The sequence below is a fragment of the Galleria mellonella genome, unplaced genomic scaffold (assembly GCF_026898425.1).
Source record: "Galleria mellonella isolate WM207_F2 unplaced genomic scaffold, CSIRO_AGI_GalMel_v1 utg65, whole genome shotgun sequence".
Lineage (NCBI taxonomy): Eukaryota > Metazoa > Arthropoda > Insecta > Lepidoptera > Pyralidae > Galleria > Galleria mellonella.
In genome coordinates, this window is record NW_026442138.1 from 8,160,558 (window position 1) to 8,181,337 (window position 20,780).

A 20,780-nucleotide genomic window follows, 5' to 3' on the forward strand; every position below is an offset into this window, starting at 1 on the left:
GCCCGAAGTCCGGCTGGAACAGACGTACACCTGTCCCAGCAAAGGCCTCTTTTACGGAGCGCATAATTCTCGGGCGTGTGTTGCCCTCCCTGAAGCAGAGCAGTCTACCAATGAGGACTCTGGCTTGGGCGATCCGTCGTTCAATCCTTCTTTTCCAGGCTGGTTTCATATTATCCCTTTGGATATTACGTCCAGCCCGGGGCATTTTTGCGCCGGTATATCGGCATACTGCCAACGCAGCGCCAAACAGGATTGAACTCGTCTCTCCCAGGTCACCGCTGCCCTCAAGGTACTGAGGCAGCAGTCCATTTGTGGCCTCAATGGCATCCCGCGTCGCCATATTTGGATATATCCGGGGAAGCTTCGGTCTCTCTTCGAGGGGAGTTCTTCGGATCTCTAGAATCGCCTCATTATTATTATTATTATTACCTCTTATTAAACTTATTAGCATAAGCTAATTGAATAATCAATTAAACTGCATTGATAAATTAAATATCTTTTCTGTTCTATGTCCACGTCAGTAAAAAAAACCTTTAACAGAGTACTTAACTGTCAAAGCTAGTGTCGTTGGGCTGTCACGTCATAAATTCGAAAATCTGACCGTGTTGTCATTCTCTCATCTTGTTTTTTTGTGATTCTAAAATATTGTTAAAAAAATATTAATTAGTATTTTTAAGTGTTTACTAGTAAATTAATTCACATTTTCTGACACTATGTTATTGTATATGATATTTAACACTAGTTGTTTGCAAAAAAATATCAGCAAATTTTAACTAATTCTTGAAAATTGTTCCACTATGTGGTCGTTTTTCTCACGCGATCCTACAAAAGATTTCCCTTACGAGGTAGGAGATCCGGTAAGGGGCTTGGAAGACCGAACTGTGTGGACTTTACACAAAGGCAAGAAAAGGGGGACTCAAGATGAAGTGTCAATATTTCTATTTGATGTTCAGAAGAATTCTGAAACTTTATTTGATATAGCTAAGGCCTCCATAAAGAGATTAAAGACTATGAGACACCCTAGCCTTTTACATTATTTAGATAGCTGTGAAACTGAGAAATTTTTGTATGTAGCTACTGAATATATAGAGCCTTTAGCCAGTCACATAGAGAATATGAAACTTGAAGGACAACAAAAAGAATTATTTCTTGCATGGGGTATATTTCAAATTACTGTAAGTATTGTTATTATTCATTATTAAATATCCATATAATACAATACAATAGTAGATCCAAAAAATTACAAGAACTACCATAGACAAAAACAAATTAAACATGTAACAATATTTTAGCTATTTCTTTAGCTCATTTTAAAGTCAAAAGTCTATTTAAATATTGAACTGTCTTTTCTGTATGTTTAAGTAACATCTTTACCTTTTGTCATGGAACTAATTTTACTGGTTCTATTTTAAATTGAAAGGGTTAATTCTTATATTAAGTCCTTTTAAATTTTCCCAAGATATCAGTTTTTTCTAGTGGAATAGAATCTTAAATTATTTTTATAACAATAATGAAAAACATTACTAAAAATTGGAATGTAATATATTTAATATTTAAGTTTTTATAAATATGTTATATGATGTAATTAATTTTCTATAGAAGTATGTGTCAGTAGAAAAGTAGTAATGTGTGGGGACTTCCATCTAGTAAAAAATATGCTTAACTAATAATGTTTTTATCTGTACTATTACAGAGGGCATTGTCATTTTTAAATAATGATGGGAACATGAGACATAATAATGTCTGTTTATACTCTGTGTTTGTAACGATGGCTGGTGAATGGAAACTTGGTGGTTTTGAATTCTTAACCACTCTTGGACAAGATACATCTAATCCTATACCTATCAAAATATTACCATCTTTAGAAATCTATGATCCTCCAGAGAAAAAAGATCCTACTAGGTTGAAAGCTGTTACAAAATGGTATGTATATCAACTGGTATTATCATAAATAGTCCATGAGCTAATATTATTTATTGAATATATTACCTGGTCACTAAGTATAACAAATGTATTTCTGAGATCACTGCTCACTTAATAATAATATTTTTATTCAAGAATAATATAAATAATAAAAAAGTAAACAAATTATTTTTATTTTTCTGTGACATTTTATATGTTCCCATGTGTGAACATATAAAATATCCTATTATCTATTTTCTATTCAGCCTTATATCTGTATTTTGACACCAGTAGTTCCTTAACCATTTTTAAACAAAAATAATTTAAATTATCTATGATTATAAATTTTTATGCACTTATTGTCTCATTAATTATTATAATACCTACTGTTTTTGATAACTCCTTAGCTAATTAGAATTTAAAAGTTTTATTTTTAATTTATTATAACTATGAAATTTAATTTCTTTATAAACAGTTCATCAGACATGTGGGGCTTAGGTTGTCTGATTTGGGAAGCTTTCAATGGACCTTTGAGAAATCAACCATCATTAAAGACAACAGACCATATACCAAAACAGCTCTGTACTTTGTATTGTGAACTGGTTAGTGCAAATCCTGCATCAAGACCCAACCCAGCTGATATTATTACTAGGTATTTTTTTTATTATTATTATTGATGTATACAATATAATATTTTACGTATTTTTCATTGAAATAGATCTAATTTGAAAAAAAAATCTGAATAATGAATTCTCTATTTTAATACTCTTTAACTTACAGAATGATGTGAGTTATAATATAAAAATTATACATTATTTTTGTTGGCTTCAGTGCACCTCGATACCAAATTACTGTCTTGTTTTACTATAACTACTTCTTAAAATATAAAAGCAATTTTTTTATTAATTCTAATGTCAGAATTATTTATTATTATTAATAAATTAGATACTTTATTGCAGATGTCGTAAAATCGGTGGTTATTTTAAAAATGATCTGATAGATACAATGCTATTCTTAGAAGAGATACAAATTAAGGACAAAGTAGAAAAAGGCAAGTTCTTTTCGACACTAAGCTCATTCCTGGACAATTTCCCTGAAGCAGTGTGTGTACACAAGATATTACCACAGTTGCTTACTGCATTTCATTATGGAGATGCTGGTTCTGCCGTTCTAGGACCCATGTTTAAGGTATGAGTACTATACTATATTTATTTTAAAAACCTAATTGTCACTAACTACATACTATGAATTTAAGGGATAAATTAGATGGGTTTCATGCACATGCACACAAACTGCTTTATGATTTAGTAATTTTAATCATGGCATCCTCATAAATTATGTTTCTACTATGTCTATCAACAATATTTACATTATAATATTTTCATATTATGCTCTCCACAGTTCAGATATTTGAACAAATTGATAATTGTTTCAACATACTTTTATAAATTTTTGCACTAAATAATAAATTTTATAAAATAAATAATTTAACATCATGTTTAATAGAGGAGGAAGTGTGGTCCAATGCTATTTTATAATCAAGTATTTATACACCCAACTTATAAACTAGTGTATGATCAATCAGAGTCTGCAATGAATGTGCATGTGAATTATAATTTTTGCATTTGTCTATGTTTTATTCTTAAAAATAAAATTATTACTTTTAATATTTTTAGCTTGGAAAATTACTAGACGAGGCAGACTATCAAAAACAGATAGTGCCGTGTGTTGTGAAACTATTCGCATCTAATGACAGAACAACAAGATCACGTCTCTTACAACAGCTTGATCAGTTCATATTGCATTTGCAGAATGCAACTGTAAGTAACAAATTCAATTATTTTTATTATGTTCATAACACCTTATCAATATAATTTACACAACCACAGTGCAAACGCAATGTTAATAAAAACAACTTTATTTCCACTATTTTCATTTGCCCAAGTAAAAGGCAACAGACTTTTCTCAAATAAACAGACTCTTAATATACTGAACTGTTCCAAAGTATAAGTAAAGATGAGACTAAATACTTAATGGTTGTAGAATTATGTAATTTATTACTTATTAAATAATATTACAAAAATGTTGTTTTTTTTTAATATCACTGCTATCATCTAGAAAATAATAGAATGAACTAGGTGTTAGACATATACCATTATTACTATGTGTGAGGATGGCTCCCTTTTTTTACAGCCTCTTGTATAAAGAAGCTCTCTGATTGTATTATCCTTACATGAACAAATTTTAATGACTTTCAGGTAAATGATCAAATATTTCCGCAAGTAGTGAATGGGTTTTTAGATACAAATGCTATCATTAGAGAACAAACTGTCAAATCTATCGTACACCTGGCTCCTAAACTCAACTACAACAATTTGAATGTGGAAGTGTTACGACACTTTGCCAGGCTCCAGTCTAAAGATGATCAGGGTGGAATAAGGTGAGATTAAATCACCCTTGGTGACCTGTACAGATTACAATCATATGTCTGTTATATTGATTCAAATTTATCTTTATTTATTAATTTATTATTATAGCATTACTTTCACTATGATAAGACACAAAAACTGTTGTTTTTTTTAAATTTCCGATTACTCTTCAATAGTATACATTGTCAACAATGTTTGTTGACCCAAAAAAATTATAGTCTTCATATTGTGCATGTGACTTTACCTAATAATTATTTAAGAGACCTGTACTATTTAGAACATCTGTTATTTCAGAACGAATACAACGGTATGCCTGGGTAAGATCGCCGCGCACCTCCACCCACAGATACGACAGAAAGTTCTTGTGTCGGCGTTTGTGCGAGCGACCCGTGACGCATTCCCGCCGGCGAGACAAGCAGGGGTTTTGGCGCTAGCTGCGACTCAACAGTACTTCTTACTCGCCGAGGTCGCTAATCGTGTATTGCCAGCATTGTGCCCGCTTACTGCCGACCCAGAGAAACAGGTATACAATTACTTGTTTTCATAATATCATATTGACTGAATTTATCAATGTCATTGACTTGATGATAAATGAAATTTGATACATCAATAGGTTATATCCTAATTTAATATGTACTAATTTAAGTTGATGATAATTGAATAATTGGCAAATTGAGTCAATATGTTCTTATGCCACTCAATCACACCAAGTGCATGGTCCTAAAGCTAGGACATGCTGTATTTATTACATCTGAGGGCACAATCCAGAAATTCAGCATGACCGGGATCGAACCTGAGACCTTTACACAAAGCAACATGCCTACCACTGCGCCACGGCAATTGTCATAACTCTTTAAATCCATATAAAAAAATTTATTGTGTTAAATTTCGTACTTTAACATACTAATAAATTGAATTTAATATTATTACAATCTGACAGTTCTTTGCGCTTAAATTAGCCATAAGTGCAATGACCTCTACATCAATTGGTGTCGCCTATTTTATCTATTCTGTTAAATTGTCTCTTTAATAGATCAATAACCTTTGTTATTGCGTATTGTAGGTTCGGGATGCAGCATTTAGAACAATAAAGGGCTTCCTAGGTAAATTAGAAAAAGTATCAGAGGATCCTAGTCTAAAGGAAGGAATGGGTAAGTTTATGTTTACGAATTACAGTCATAAGAATATTTATTTTTAGTATTATTTTACAATTGAAATGTTATCTTCAAATATCAAAATTAAGATTACTACTTTATACTTTTTCATTTTATAATATGATACATAGGATTAATATATAAAATTTTATAAACAAACTTTATATAACTACTTTTATTTGTTATTTTTTCTCTCCCTACACTAATATTGTGCTCGTGGTATTATTGCCAACATTCAAAAGATAAAAAGAAATGGTGGCACATCATATTCTTAATGCTTTACTCATATTTCTTATTTTACATGAATTTATGCTAGACACATATGTTTTTATTCTTCCTATACTTCTTCAATTTTCTTTCTCGGATTAAATACAATAATTTTAAAAATATTCTTTGTTTATGTAATTGCATTCACAAACAATTTTGTGTGTTGTTAGGTTATTCAATATATTTATTCCAACATCTTTATTCTTTTAGTCCAACTCCCTCCTGTGATTATTATGAACTGTAATACCTAAAACAATGTCAATGATGTATACACTGTGTTTACAGAGGCTGATGTACATTCAGCAACGCCGTCACTAAGCAACGCGGCAGCCACTTGGGCGGGCTGGGCAGTGACCGCCGTCGCAGCCAAGTTCTACCGCTCGCACTCGGACACGACGCGCGTGCAGCACCCCACCAAGTCCACGCTCTCCAAGCCTGGCTCTCTCGGTATCTGTACTTACTGTAACATCCTACTATCGTCATTGGCGTATTTTAAAATTATTTTCCAGACGGGAGGAGAGGTTATCCCCTTAATGAAAGCACATATGTCCTTTCAGACATGTCTTTGCGGAGCTTTGCTTGCATCCTGCGGTAGACACCAGAAGATTCTGGGATGGCCTTCATCTCATATAAAGTATCCTACATGTTAAATTAGGATATAACCTATTGGTGTATCAAATTTCATTCAAATCCGTTCAGTTAGTTTGCATGAAAGAGTAACAAACATTCCACACCCTCACAAACTTTTATAAAATAGTAAGATTAAATTGTTTCAGATAATAAGGATATATATTACGTTATATATATTATACATTTACATCATAATTTATCTTTTAAAAAATAATCAAACAGAACAACCATCGTCGAGCAGCATGTCGACAACTACGTCGTCGGTGACATCAATGACGTCATTGGAACACAGCGAGTCGGCCTCCGACTACGACCCGGAGCACTGGGATATGGCCGCTTGGGGAGAGATTGATTCCAGTGCAGGTATGTACTAATAGGGAGGCTTCATCTTTTTTCTATGCAACTTAGAATGACAATCAAGCTGACAGTCCACCTTATGAAAAATGGTAACCATAGCCTATAGACATGAGCAGTACAATGAACATAACAGAGTATAATATTTCGCCCATGATACCCCCCCCCCCCCATTCGTTCCCATTTCTGAGGACTAAGGTGTTATACCTCTGTACCCTGTAAATTAACTGCCATATTCCACACTTCAAACTGAAATACAGCTATGCAAACGACTTTTATATCTATTTATACTTATTACCTTTATTATACTTATTATTTTTACTTATAATCTATGTATATTACTAATGTTTACCCGCAACTTCATTCGCGTGACCAGGATATATGGTTTGATTGACCGGGATAAATAGTAACCTTTGTCCTTCACCATCTCAAATAGTACGTGCATACCAAATTTCATAGTAATCAATTAAGGCGTAAAAGCGTTAAGAGGTAACAAACAAATAACTTTTACATTTATAGTGTAATACAATGATAATACGAATATCCTGATGCGACAATATCATTAATTATCTGCCTTGCCAACTATTAATAACTTGTTAAAAGGGAAAATAAATAAATCGTTTTACAATCGGAAAATTTTATATCCATATTGGTAAATCTAATATATAAAATTCTTGTGTCACGGTGTTTGTTACCAAACTCCTCCAAAACGACTTTACCGATTTTTATGAAATTTTGTGTGCGTATTGGGTAGGTATGAGAATCGGCCAACATCTATTTTTCATACCCCTCAATAATAAGCGTGACCTACCTCTAAATATTATTTTTTTTTATTTTTTGACTAAATTTTTTGTTTTTATTTTATTATGAATTAGCATTGAAAAATACATACAAATTCAAATTTTCACGCTTTAACAATTAACCCCTGTTTTTTAATCGCGATTTTTATATGCCTCAATAAGGTTGCAGGATTACAATCGAATATAATAATTGTAGTACAATAAATTTTCATGTATATGGTAAAACAACGTTTGCCGAGTCAGCTAGTTATTATCTTATAAAAATTAACTAATGAATTGATAAAAGTAGTTTAATAATTTACTGAAATATGGCAGTAAAATTATTTATTTTGTGCTTGGGAGGTATGTGTGGTACATCTCGGTCCTCAGGAATGGTAGTGTGATACAATAGCTTGCTATTTTTAAGTCTAAAAAAAATAGTTCCGAGAACTAATATTTGACGATTTGTAATAGCAAGTTGATGGTTTGATTTGAAAAACAAAATTCAATATTTTGTAAATACGTATCTATATTTTTATAAAATAAACTTGGACGGCATACAAATTATTTCTATTTTTCTTCTTCTAGACAGCTTTGTGATGATAGATATCTGTAAAAAATATGTAACAATTAAGTCCTTCTTTTTTAACGCTAAACCGTCATACAATCTATGCTACCTTAAAGATTGATTTATAGAAAAAAAATCGCCTTTTAATTCAGTGATTTTTACTTGCTTTCCGGTCCATTTCTCATATAATTTCATCTAATAGGATTTCTTTTTATTGTATAGTTCGTAGTTTTAATTAAAAATAAAACTCTAATAATCAATACTAATACAAAAAGCTATGAGTTTAATTTTTAACCAACAACAAAAATGTATTAAGTAACAAACAAAACTAATTTCGTAAATGTAAAAATTTGTAAAGATGTTTATTTTTTAGAAACTTTGAGATTTATATATCAGTAGGATTTTTTTTTAAATGGCGATGATGAAATGATGACCCCGCCTGCGCTAACTCTATACACTGGATATATTAGTAGGATTAGGTCAGCTCCAAACGCTTAGGCTTACGTCTGCCTTAAAGAGCTTGTAAATAAATTTGTATTAGACTCTTATATTGGTGCAGGGACAGGAGCAAGTGCGAAGTCACCACCAAGCAGCGGCAGTGCTCAAGCGACGCCGGGGCTGGGGGCGCTCTGCGAGGACGACTGGGACAACGAGGAATGGGGCACACTACAAGAGCAGCCGGTCTGTAATCGCTACTAACGTAGCATAATGTTTTCTATTCCTCTTAATTATGCAAGCGCTATACGGTTTACATAACGTCAATATAAAGTATGAGTCATTTTTTAAATCACAAAAAAAAAACTCCATAAAGACAATAACTTGAAAACTGGCTTTGTTAATTATATTTTAATTATAATTTGTAATTTATCTCAAATTTTTTATTAACTTTTTGTTGTTAAATTCGCTGATTTTTTTTATGTGATAAAAATGAAATTATAATCCCACCAATGCTATCCGTATATGCTGGCGCTTACTAATAAGGAATGATAAGTGAGGTTGAAAGCAGGTCAGTTAACCCATCATGATTCACATGGTAATTAGAGAACAGATTGCCAAAAGCAGCTTTACTTACATTAAGAGGTTTCTTCAGGGTCGGCAACGCAAGCGTAATACCTCTGGTATTCCAGGTATTCATAAGCTACGGTAACCACTTACCATCAGATGGGCTGTATGTTTGTTTGCCACCTCAGTGGTATAAAAAAAAACATATCGCACATGACCATCCATTTTCACGACTCGTTACTTTTCATCTCCCATTGTTATTCCAACCTTTAACTTAGACAATGAATCTCATTACTTCAACAGACGGCTGAAGCAGAGCTTGCAAGTCCCTCAGAAACGTGGAACAACACACAATGGAACGACCCTAGTATGAACGCCAATGCGACTTATGTGCGCGGCTCTACGACTACCACGACAGCGAGCAGTCGCCTCGAACATAGGCCCACTGCACATCAAAATAGCAACGACTCGCTCGGCGGCTGGGAAGACGGGGAATTCGAACCCATTGAAGAGAATGCAGATGGTATGTTTTATTACACTGTTTTTACTATACCAAAGTATTAAAAAAAATTCTTTATACTTCTATGATCCATCCGAAGGCCACGGATCTCTAACCAGTTAATAGTGATTTACAGGCACAAAATGTAGAATATTGTCCTAAAAGATAATAGGATTGGCAATGGGCACCTAATATCCCTGGTGTTATAGACGTCCAAAAGCTACAGTAACCCCGTTTATTATCAGATGGGCCGTATGCTTGTTTGCCATCATAGTAGTATAAAAAAAACAATAGTGAAAAAAAATTCCAGATAAGTATTTTTCAACGACACCATAAGAGCTTATGGACAGCAAAATCTTTTTCTAATATAAATTATATTTTATTTATAATATAAATATATTTTTCAGAAAATAACGCATCAAAAATGGATGAGATGCGTCGGAAACGTGAAGAGAGGAAGCTGCAAAGGCAACGAGAAATGGAGGCAAGGCGCAACGCTCGTGGTCAGGGTCCCATGAAACTCGGCACCAAAATCTCTGGCGCACCACCATTCTAGTCCTCGTCAGCCCAACATCGGATAAACCAGTACTGATATATTCCTGATATTTACGAAACGCGTACGTGATTTTAGGGCGGTGATATGATCAAACATTATGATGTACGAATTAATATTGGATTCATTGTTGCACTTCTCCGTAATAAATGAGTTTGATGTGAATACCTAGTTAACCATTGCACACTTTGTTAATTTTTTCGAATATTTTCTTATCGACAAAGCAAAGCATTTATTATCCATATAGACACTATCGCCAACATTTATAGATACGTTTAAGATACTGCATGTACGAAAAAGATAGTTGCACTAGAGATCTTAATCTACAGATCGGATATAAATATATAATATGAACTTTTACCATAAATAATGCACCACAAGCTCATCCATGGTATTTATGTCCATATTCATACCTACGACTATTACTACTTTTCTTCAGGTGAATTACGACCTTATACGCCTTTTCTAATATTAAAAATTAAAAGCATCTCCCAACTTTCACAAAGTGTGCACTAGGAACCGATTTCTAATATTAAACTCTTGTATTGCCGCCCTTATAATCTGTATTTTTAAATCTCCTGCCGGAGGCGTATGTATACGTAAAACGTCGCGCGTTTCGCGCGCCTCACTGCGAAGTGTTCCATAGTGCTTATGAGATCTTTAAATGGACGCATGTATGTGCAGAATTTTTAAATTATCGTTTGTCTCAAATGGTAATTTGAAACGGCTAGTTTTATCAGTGTAATTATTACATTTTTTAAATATTTTTCAAATAGAACAATAAAATTTTATAAGGCTCTAAACAACACAGTAAATAACACCTTTTCCTCTTTCGGATTAGAAAACGCAAACTATGTGTCCTGTCAAGTCTTGATAAAAATATTTATTAATACTGACATCCTAATTTAGGTGTACATCTTAAAATGTACATGTAAATTAAACTGTACATGACCAACACAACACTATGTTCCAACCAACTTCACACTCATTGTGAGAAATAATAATATGAAATCGTAGTTAGTAATCATTTTAACGCAGACTATTTAGAGCCTTTTTTTAGTTCAAATACATAAAAAAAAAATACGTTTTTTGTAATCACTTTAATACGAATTTCAGTGTTATCCGTTTAGGTAATAATTGTTGTGTATTATTTAATTTTATATAATAATATAAAATGTATTAATTTAATCGATATTTATTGTTCCCATATCTATTAATAATTATATCAATAGTGAGTGGCTAATTGAAATGAGTTTTTTTTTTGTGATTGTCATAAACTGTATTCAATATTAGGGAACAAGTTTTATAAATTGTTATTTATAATCCAAATCAAATAGAAAGCTCAAGTGAGATTAGATGCCACTAAGGCAAATATAATAGATATTATCAATTTGTACTTAGACCTATATGGGGCATCCCCGCTTTTCATAATAAACGCTCTATCTCTGTGAGACAGAAGTTTTAACACAAACAATATTGTCCACAGAGCAATCAGTAAAAAAATATTGTCTGTCCTCTTATTTGTATATCAAAAATGGTCAGTTAAATAATAAAAGGATCTGTTTACTATATTATATATATTGGGTCAGTCACTGACTATTAAATTCGACGAGACAGACAACTAAGAATAACAACTTAAGTCGCGATGGCGCTATTTTAAATATACCATTGAGTATTTTTAAAGTCAATCATCCACCCGTCTTCTTCTCCTCCTCACCCGCCCCAGTGTTTTAGTGACACTAGTCCCATCAAAACATTGAAGTCAGTTGCTATTTTTTTAATCAGCAAAAACGAACCTCGAATTTTTTTTTATTACATTTTTTATATATTTTTTTTAATACTTTCTATGATATATTATATATAAAAAATGTGTAAAAGGGCGGGTTCTTCTCCTCAAGATATAAATCCTTTGGATCTAATTTATTATCATTGACTTTTAAGCACATGAATGAAGATGTAATAATACAAGTAAAGTTTAACGCTCACATTAACACCTGTAACTGACCTTATGTTAAATAAGTATAATTATTGACAGCTTTCATCGTAGTTAATTACGCGTATATTCAGAATAAATGTACAGAATTCATTTTGCTTTTTCCCTGAGAGGATGGGATTGTGTGCAATCGGTACATGAGGGTGTCAATTTAAATGTAAGTGCTTGTATGGATGAACTGCTGTTACGAACATTCCAAAATCGCTACTTGAAAATGTACAAAGAAGCTCTTTTCAATCAATTACAATAATGTAATCAAATGCATTATTAAAATTTCATACTCTTCATCGCGCATTTTTGAGTATCGAGAACTGAATACACCAGCCTGAGCCACCAAGTTTAGATGAATAGAAAGTGTTTTATATTCATGTTGTATATCTATTGTCAGCCATTATATGTATTATAATATGTATAATATTCAAACTACCAGACTGAGACGGTCTATGATTTTTTTACTAAGTAACTATATGTATATCACTTTCATAAATTTTAATATAACTTTAAATTTAAAAAGGAAGTATATTAATAAATTTAAAAACACAAACTTCATAGAGTATCATTTTGAAATTTGCTCACCGATACTTTGATCCCAATACTATTAATACCTATTCAATTACGTATTAAATTTTCATCCAATATAATATTACAAAATAAAAAAATACCTATTTCTTCTTTATAATAAAATTACAGTGTTTACTAAATAGTATAAACTTTTTACGCAGCATAAAATCAGTCTGTACATTTTATATAAAATATGAAAGGTTATTCATCAACTCTTATTTCCCTCAAATTTAGCCACAATTTTTTCACTAGTGTTTGTAGCCAGGCACACCAAGTATATTATATGATCCGCTTTAGTTATAAAATAAAAATGAACATAATTTGTGATGTGACTAAATACGATAATCACACATGGCATTTGATAGAAATAAACTTTGATTGTAACTTTTCAATATTACTACTGATAATAGCTACTGTGACGATGCATGAGATTTTTAATTTATGATCTTTACCTATCACTTCATTATCATACGAGTATAATCCACTGTTACATAATAGTTGAAGTTGAAGAATCCAGTTAGCATCTCTTTTTTTAAAAGACTTACCTCCCCCTCCCCCATTATTACGGTTAGATTACTTTTTCATGTCATTTATAATTACCAAAAATTATTTTATACTTAAACGTGACACATTGTTTAATTTAAAAAAATATTTGACGCTTTTATTTTATGTATTATTTTGAAACTAATCTCTTATTTATAAAACATCAAACCTCTTTTAAGTATTGAACTGTTTTATCTTTGTTTTGCGCTAAATTCTCTCAATTTAAAAGAAAGTGACAAAACAGTATAATAATTAAAACAGGTTTGTAGACGATTTTAGATTTTATAAATAAGGCGAGTAGTAGTCTATATAGTGACGATCTTATTGCTGTTAATCCAAATTATGTTAACGAATATCTATCCAATTTATCAATGATCAGAAACAACACCCATTTTAAAAGACAAATTCATCATAACTAAAGTACTAATGTCTAAATCATTGAAGTGACGGATTATTATTTTGGAATTGTATTGAAAATTTATCTATATTAGAGGAGTTTTTATTACAATGTAAAACTATAACTAACAGTAATACAATAAAGTAACTTACAAAGTGATAATGGCCAAGATAAGATCGTGACTATTTATTAAGAATTTATATTTGTGTCTGCCATAATGTTTGGCTAATTTGTATCACAATTATAAATGTATTTTTCTACTGTTATATATTACATGTTAATTATAATTTACATCCTGATCATTCTATTATTTATAAGTTCCATATAATGGCGTTTGTATCAATGTGATCTACAGTACGATGAATACCTACCTAAAATTGATATTGTATTAAAAATGAATGGAAACGAAATTCTTGTTCTATCCACTATTAAAATTTACACTTCTGTAAATAAAATTAAAATTATATATACTTATTTGTTTTGTTAATCATACCCCCTTTAGGTCTCGGATAAGCAATGCTATGATTTTTTCGTGAATTAATGAATCTATCAGATGATTTAAATGAAACAAAACAATAAAGCAAAAATAGTTTTAATGAGCCAACTAATAATAAAGTAAATTAGAAAGTTAGTTAACAAAAGTACATAGAATAAAACACTAAATATATGTATAAATAATATTAAAGTTACATGCCAGTTACATTTTGCAAAACATGTTAGTAATATTTAATGACAATAAAAATATAAGTATTTTCTCCATATCGTATATTATTGATCTTTTCTGTGTTTAATATAAACAAATAATAATTCTTACTAAAATATGTGCTAAGACATCCTGAAATCAATTGATCACCCCATCGAACGCTGTAGTCACGATAATGGCAAAAGAATGTAACACACAATTTTCGATGGATAGAAAAATTGACCCTGTAAACTGTAACAACATTAACAACAAAGCAGAATCCACAACGTAAAGCACCAGTTAAGTAAAATATATACCTATATTAAATTGAAATAACACACTAGCTTGCTGATATAAGACCTTAAGTGTGACTAGAAATCACATGAGTTTTATACAAGTGAAATTTTAAACACTGCCACAATCTGATTTCATAAATATAATCTGTACCTTCTTAACCCATTTTTATTGTATCACTTTAGGGCTACTTCACCTAAGTAACTATACCAGCCTCATAAGGTAGTTTATAGTTATTCATTTAAAGCCCCACACAAAAGAAGTGATTGTATTTTGTGTATTTGTAACAAACCTATCGACCCATCTCTGAAATAAAATAACGAATCCTACGTATGGGTGACATATATCAACTTGAAATGGAAACATGGACCTTTACGATTATCACTTCGATTAATAGAAGCCATTTACCTAGCTCTGGCGGTATATGCTTATACAAAACACTTGTATACTAAAGATTTATCAAATCAGTTTATCAGGGTTTCATTTGCCTACAAAATATCTAACAGTACTAACAAATCTCAAGCTATTTTAAATTGTTGCAATATGACTTTTTTACTACACATTCATAACATTATTAGTTCAATGCATACACATCAGACTAGATTGTGCATGAGATGAATCGATGATGCAAGCTGATGAAGCGTTGTGAGGACTGCTTGGCTGCTATGTATACTTACAGTTTAGAACGTAGGTCGGATGCCCCAGCGGCTAATTGTCAGGATGGATCGTCGAACCTGAAAAATTAAACAAATTAATATATTTATTGAAAATTTACAATTTTAGTGCACAATTTTTATGTAAAAATTATGTACTTCCTCAACTCGCAGATAAAAAATAGTCTACCGTAAGAAATCACAAGAATAATTCATACAAACCTCATGTTCATAGCATTAGAGTTTCCAGGTTCCATTTTATAACCAAGTGATTCATAGAACTTGATCAATTTATCCTTACAGTCTAGTGACATTTTATAACAGCCTAATTCTTGAGCTAGTAAAGAGACTGTCACTACAATTCTGTAAACAAATTAATAATCAAATGGTGATTATAAGCTTAACGACAACTATAACATACATAATTGTAATATTGTTTTAAACTTTATTTTTATTATTGCACAGAACATTTGTAATTTCAATAGAATTTACTCAGCCAATGCTTATCTGAATTACGCGTAGCTCAATATCATAGTAGTAAATTTAAAATACAATCATACATTTTGCTCCTCTTACATATACGTCATATCAAAATAAAATTATATGATATCGTGTCATGCTATATAAATTATGCAAGCATTTTATACAAAACTCAATAATTAGTATATTAACATACTGCCACGTAGCATTAATTAAATATAGATACAAAAGCATTTGACTGTGGACATAGTCTGTTACTATATTAGATCAAGATTGCAGACACTCACAATTTGCCCAGTTGCTTTCCCCTGTACGTATCGTTTACAACCACATCTTCGAGACGGCCGCGCTGTAAATAAAATAGCGATTAATTAAAATAGTGTTCACATAAAGATTATTTTTAGTTATATAAAATCAGACGGTTGCAAATATCTGTACTAATGAAAAAATATTTCAGTGTTTGTTTATAATGGATAAAGTAAAAAACTAAAAAAAAAAATAGATTTTAAAAATTCTTTCACCTATAAAAAGCTACACCATTAGTGAGCATAGGCTATATATTATTTTCGAAAATTCTATGTACCCGTCCGAAGCCGGACCAGATCACTAGTCATCGTTGTTAAAAATACTGAAAAGATTTATTTCAGTAAACAAGTCTAATGTCACCAAAACCGTGATCGACTTGGCCGACTAGTCGGCTTCTTTGAAACCGACTAATCAGCTAGTCCGCCAAAGTCATGATCGGCACATCTCTAGTATTTTAATTATTATTATTTATTGTTAGCGAGTATCCTAACAATCTTATCAGGTCAACCTTCACACATTCATGGTCATGTCACCCACAAAAATTATTAACTCAATAAATTGAAAAACCAGTTATTTTAATTTACCCACAAAATTTTTTAACCGATTTTGATAAATTTCTATAGATCTGTAAGTATATCCTTTCAGATAAAAAAGAATTTTTTAAATTGATTTATAACTGATTTATAACATAATAAATATAAAAAAATACAACCATAATTGAAAACCTTTTTAAAATTAAAATAAATTTAAAATAAAAATTAATTTGGAAAATAAAAAGTTACCTACGATTTTTAATATTTTAATACATCTACCTAGACACATACCAAAGAGCAGTTATGTATAAATTTCTGTTCAATAGTGAGCGTGGCAGCGCCGATAAGTTTCCCGACTCGCGTGTCTTCAATCACTGTTACATAGTAACCGCCCGATTGCTTCATTTTGGTGAAACGATCTGAGAAAAGACAGGTAAGCATTGTATCTAGATTTCATAATTAGCGTAGCTAGGGATTCTTTCTTCGAAGAGCAAATCCAGACGATCAACCCTCCTAAAGGAGCAATTTTATTTTTTAGTAGGTAGTTGTGCAAATCCGTTATAATAAAACCATATTTACCAAACTTAGCTAGGGAAGCCTCTTAAAAAAAATTGCAATGAAAATATAATTAATTCTTTATATCAAGCAGCCAGTGGCCGCCTCGAAGGTCGTCCAGTTAAATACCAATCCGATAGTTCGCATTCTTCATGAAACCTGTATTGTGCGCAACAATTATTTGTCAAGTAAATATTCTGATTAACTTCTACAACTATAAGTATTTATTTTATACCTTATTTTATATAATGAAAGTAAATAACGTAGGGAAATTCTTATAGTAAAGATTCATAACAACTACTTTTTCCTCTTAACATGATCTTCAGTGATACCTTGTCATAGTAACTTTGATACTGAACTAATGCATCTTTCTATAAATTGACATAAATCTATTTTAGGCTTTTGATTTCTGAATTCGTGAATCGGTGAAATCGCGAAGAGATTCATACCAAAATACAAAAATATTCACTACAGTTCAGGTGAAACTACAACTCTGTTATACATTAAAAAGTAGGTATATATTATTTATACATATTAAAATGGTAATGCAGTATATTTATATAGCATACAATTTTTTCAAGGTCTACTTAACAATAGGAAATTAGAATCCTCAGTTGTATCATATCATGTTAATAATATAATTTTAAAACCTACTAATAGTATTAAAAATAATATTAAATATGGCGATATGCTCACTTATCGTATATCACGTATATTATTCAAAGTACTATCACAAATAGTATTTACTATTATTGCACTAGCATTTGTTTTTATTCAATTCAAAAACTGTAAAATCCGAGTTAGATCTTAGAGAAATAATAATTTTATTACATTTTCTATATCTTTTGTATAGGTATTTTGAACAAAATAATAAATTTGCATAAATGTATATTTTTTATGTAATATAAAGTATAAAGATACACAGGTATATGTCAAGCTTATATTCCATTGGGATGAACAGAAATAATGGAATGTTAAACACTCCTATTCAATAATACCTAGTGCATGTTCCAGATACATTAACTTGTTTAGGCATGCTCGAGTATTTTCCCAGCAGGTTACTTATTTGGGTGATATACAACTGTCTAACCCATACTAATATCTCTACTCACCTATACTTGACATTTCTTTTATTATTCTTTATCAAGTTACCAAATCACTGCAATATGAAATATGGTGTAGTTCATATCTATAGGTGATAATTACTACTATCACCTATAGATATGAATGAAGATATGAATAGACTGCCAGTTTGTTTGTCATTATCGGTTGCATAAAAAATATTTTTATAAATTAATTTAAGATTTTTTAAAATTTATTCAAGTCTTTGTCATAAGTATGTAATTTAAAATCACTCATCAACAAATATGATGTAAATACATTTCCTTCCAATCACTTTATTAATTATGTTAAAAATAACATACCATCAAATAGCTTCCTAGAAATATTTCCAACATTTGTGAGCTGACTAAGCAATTGCAGGAAGCCTTTGTCATAATCAGACCGCTGTAGAGGCCTCACAACCATCCAATCTTCACCAGGTTGTGCTGCACTAATCTTAGGTTTGAATATAGCTGGACTCTTATTAAAGTCCAATCTTTGTAGGATCTCAGGAGAGTACAGATATTCAGATGGTTTTCCATCCTAAAAAATATATTACAAGGTAAGTACATGAATATCAACTTCTGTACTATCAATATAGATATACCAGTAAGGGATAATAGGTAAAAATGAAATCAGATCAGTTGCCCCATCATGATGAATTCATTAGAGAATTAAACACAATAATTTCCAGAGAAGACCACATGAAGGTCAACCTAATAGGGTATTTTTGCTAGTCATGGGACTATTTCCTGGAAGTAACTGATAAAGACTAGTTTTTATAAATTACTAGTTTTTACCTGGTACTTTATCCAAATGATTAGTATATCTTGATTAACCATTGAATATTACATAGAAAATGAATATTAGTAAGAAGCTTCTCAGGTAAAGTAATTTTATTAAAAACAATGTTACATACCTATTCAAATAAAAAAAAAAATTATACTGACTACTCAGTATTTAAAGATTATCTTTCAATGTAACAACAATGTGATTTATAACAATGAAATTTTCTTATCTATAATAGTAATTCAATCTGATTAATATATTCTTAGAAATGATATAGTAAATTATGATTCAACCTACATCATATAGTATTTTGTATAAATCCATATATAATTTTTTTGTATTATTGTACAAAATGACATAGACTACACAAAAGTAAAATTAATATATCACATATGAACTATGGAATCTGGCAATTTTAATATTTAAATTAGTATTATAGATTGATTGTATAACAAAAAACCTGTTTTTTTTTTTAAATACTAACTTACTAATAAAGAATAAGAAACTTAGACTGGATTTTGATTAGAATTCTATTCTAATAACCAGTGATATGGACTTCTGCAAGATAACACCTATTTCTGTAAAATATTTAATAAACTTGAAAATATAAAACATATTTCAACAAATAGTTTTATAATATTTATATTTATATCATTATATTTATAATAATATACATTTTTTAATCAGATTATATTAGATCATAAAATACTTCTGCAAAATTTTAAATTTTTTACACATTGACTTACATGAGCCTTAAATGAGAATGTGTTATTAGTTTCAAGACCATCTGGGACCCTTACTTATAGATATATCTATAAGTAAATGTTGATATTCTTACATTAAAATACTCATTAAACTTTTAACATTTACATCCTTTTTAATAATATAACTAAAAAGAAGTTCTAAAAAGAAATCATTAGATGATATGGCTTTTTTGACAGATAAAAATGGAATGTTGACCATCCTGCACTATCAGTATATACTGACAGGAGTAAGTATAATAAGGCATAAATAAGAATGAAAGTCAGATTGCCATCATCATTATCATCATTTCAGCCATTATCTATCCACTGCTGGACATAGGCCTCCCTTATAGACTACCATAAAGAACGGTCCTGAACCATCTGCATTCACTGACTCCCTGCAATGCATTACAGGTCGTCACTCCATTTAGTAGGATTGATTGTCATGATTAACCATAATAGCCCAGTTGGTCTATTGTTATGAATTCATCAAGTATTAACCACAATGGTTTCTAGAAAACTGCGTGGAGATTACCCAATATTATGCCGACAATTAATAATTGGGATAAGAATAAGAAGATAATGAACTAATATAAAATATTTAAATAGATCTAAATATTTCAATGTCAATAAGTAAAAAAGTATTAATAAAGAAAGGATTCAAATACATTAGATATAATAAATACATTAGATACAAGATAGAATAATCCAGAGAAACTTACTGTGCTACAGTTGACTTTTTCCATTCCCATTTTCACTAATTTCTATAATAATACAAGTAATAAACAGTGCAAACTTTTACAACAACAAGTTTCGTTGCGTTGAAATTTCGCTTTAGTACATTTTGCAACTTAAAATTTTTATTACGTTCTCCCTATAAAGATCATATTATAAAATAAAATCACTACGTTATTACCTACTTATATTTAAGTGAAAGTATAAGCGATATAAAATAACCTTCAAATCGAATCAATGATTAAAAGACGAAGTGGCAAAAAATATCGTAACGATAT

At 30.7% G+C, this 20,780-nt stretch overlaps 2 protein-coding genes and 1 long non-coding RNA gene across 5 annotated transcripts in view; 2 read left to right on the top strand and 1 right to left on the bottom strand.

Moving 5' to 3' along the window:
* The first annotated feature begins 592 nt into the window (after positions 1–592).
* Positions 593–14,101, top strand: LOC113519782 (N-terminal kinase-like protein). The gene is made up of 13 exons (XM_026904985.3): positions 593–1,175; positions 1,694–1,923; positions 2,378–2,554; positions 2,862–3,090; positions 3,579–3,722; positions 4,161–4,342; positions 4,626–4,854; positions 5,395–5,482; positions 6,038–6,199; positions 6,605–6,745; positions 8,643–8,764; positions 9,389–9,608; positions 9,992–14,101. Exons 1-13 carry the CDS (start codon positions 798–800, stop codon positions 10,138–10,140), a joined length of 2,451 nt encoding a protein of 816 aa, XP_026760786.1. The 5' UTR covers positions 593–797; the 3' UTR covers positions 10,141–14,101.
* Positions 8,027–20,759, bottom strand: LOC113519783 (probable glucosamine 6-phosphate N-acetyltransferase). Of its 3 annotated transcripts, XM_026904988.3 has the most exons (7): positions 19,036–19,171; positions 18,559–18,778; positions 16,871–16,998; positions 16,028–16,089; positions 15,483–15,623; positions 15,285–15,341; positions 8,027–8,125 (listed from the first exon to the last, which is right to left on the bottom strand). In XM_026904988.3, the coding sequence occupies exons 1-6, from the start codon at positions 19,075–19,077 to the stop codon at positions 15,323–15,325; spliced, it is 612 nt and encodes a 203-aa protein (XP_026760789.1). In that variant the 5' UTR covers positions 19,078–19,171; the 3' UTR covers positions 8,027–8,125; positions 15,285–15,322. The 3 variants fall into 3 exon arrangements, with proteins under 3 accessions (XP_026760789.1, XP_026760790.1, XP_026760787.1); XM_026904989.3 differs by lacking the exons at positions 8,027–8,125; positions 19,036–19,171 and adding an exon at positions 20,490–20,759 and having other exon boundaries at positions 14,208–15,341; XM_026904986.3 differs by lacking the exon at positions 8,027–8,125 and having other exon boundaries at positions 14,208–15,341; positions 19,036–19,169.
* Positions 18,195–20,780, top strand: part of LOC128201994 (uncharacterized) — a 124,764-nt gene continuing 122,178 nt past the window's right edge. Inside the window, exons 1-2 of the long non-coding RNA XR_008253555.1 lie at positions 18,195–18,329; positions 18,378–18,506. This is a non-coding gene — a long non-coding RNA (uncharacterized LOC128201994). The remainder of the gene's footprint in view (positions 18,330–18,377; positions 18,507–20,780) is intronic.

What these genes read in the sequence shown, in the direction of transcription:
- LOC113519782 (XM_026904985.3), top strand. Translation starts at nt 798, where the DNA reads ATGTGGTCGTTTTTCTCACGCGATCCTACAAAAGATTTCCCTTACGAG. An exon ending in CTCCAAGCCTGGCTCTCTCG is followed by an intron (nt 6,200 to 6,604) that starts GTATCTGTACTT and finishes ATAATCAAACAG; the next exon opens with AACAACCATCGTCGAGCAGC. An exon ending in CATTGAAGAGAATGCAGATG is followed by an intron (nt 9,609 to 9,991) that starts GTATGTTTTATT and finishes TATATTTTTCAG; the next exon opens with AAAATAACGCATCAAAAATG.
- LOC113519783 (XM_026904988.3), bottom strand. Translation starts at nt 19,077, where the DNA reads ATGGTTAATCAAGATATACTAATCATTTGGATAAAGTACCAG. An exon ending in TTCTAGGAAGCTATTTGATG is followed by an intron (nt 16,999 to 18,558) that starts GTATGTTATTTT and finishes GTCTTTTCTCAG; the next exon opens with ATCGTTTCACCAAAATGAAG. An exon ending in GGAAAGCAACTGGGCAAATT is followed by an intron (nt 15,624 to 16,027) that starts GTGAGTGTCTGC and finishes ATTTGTTTACAG; the next exon opens with AATTGTAGTGACAGTCTCTT.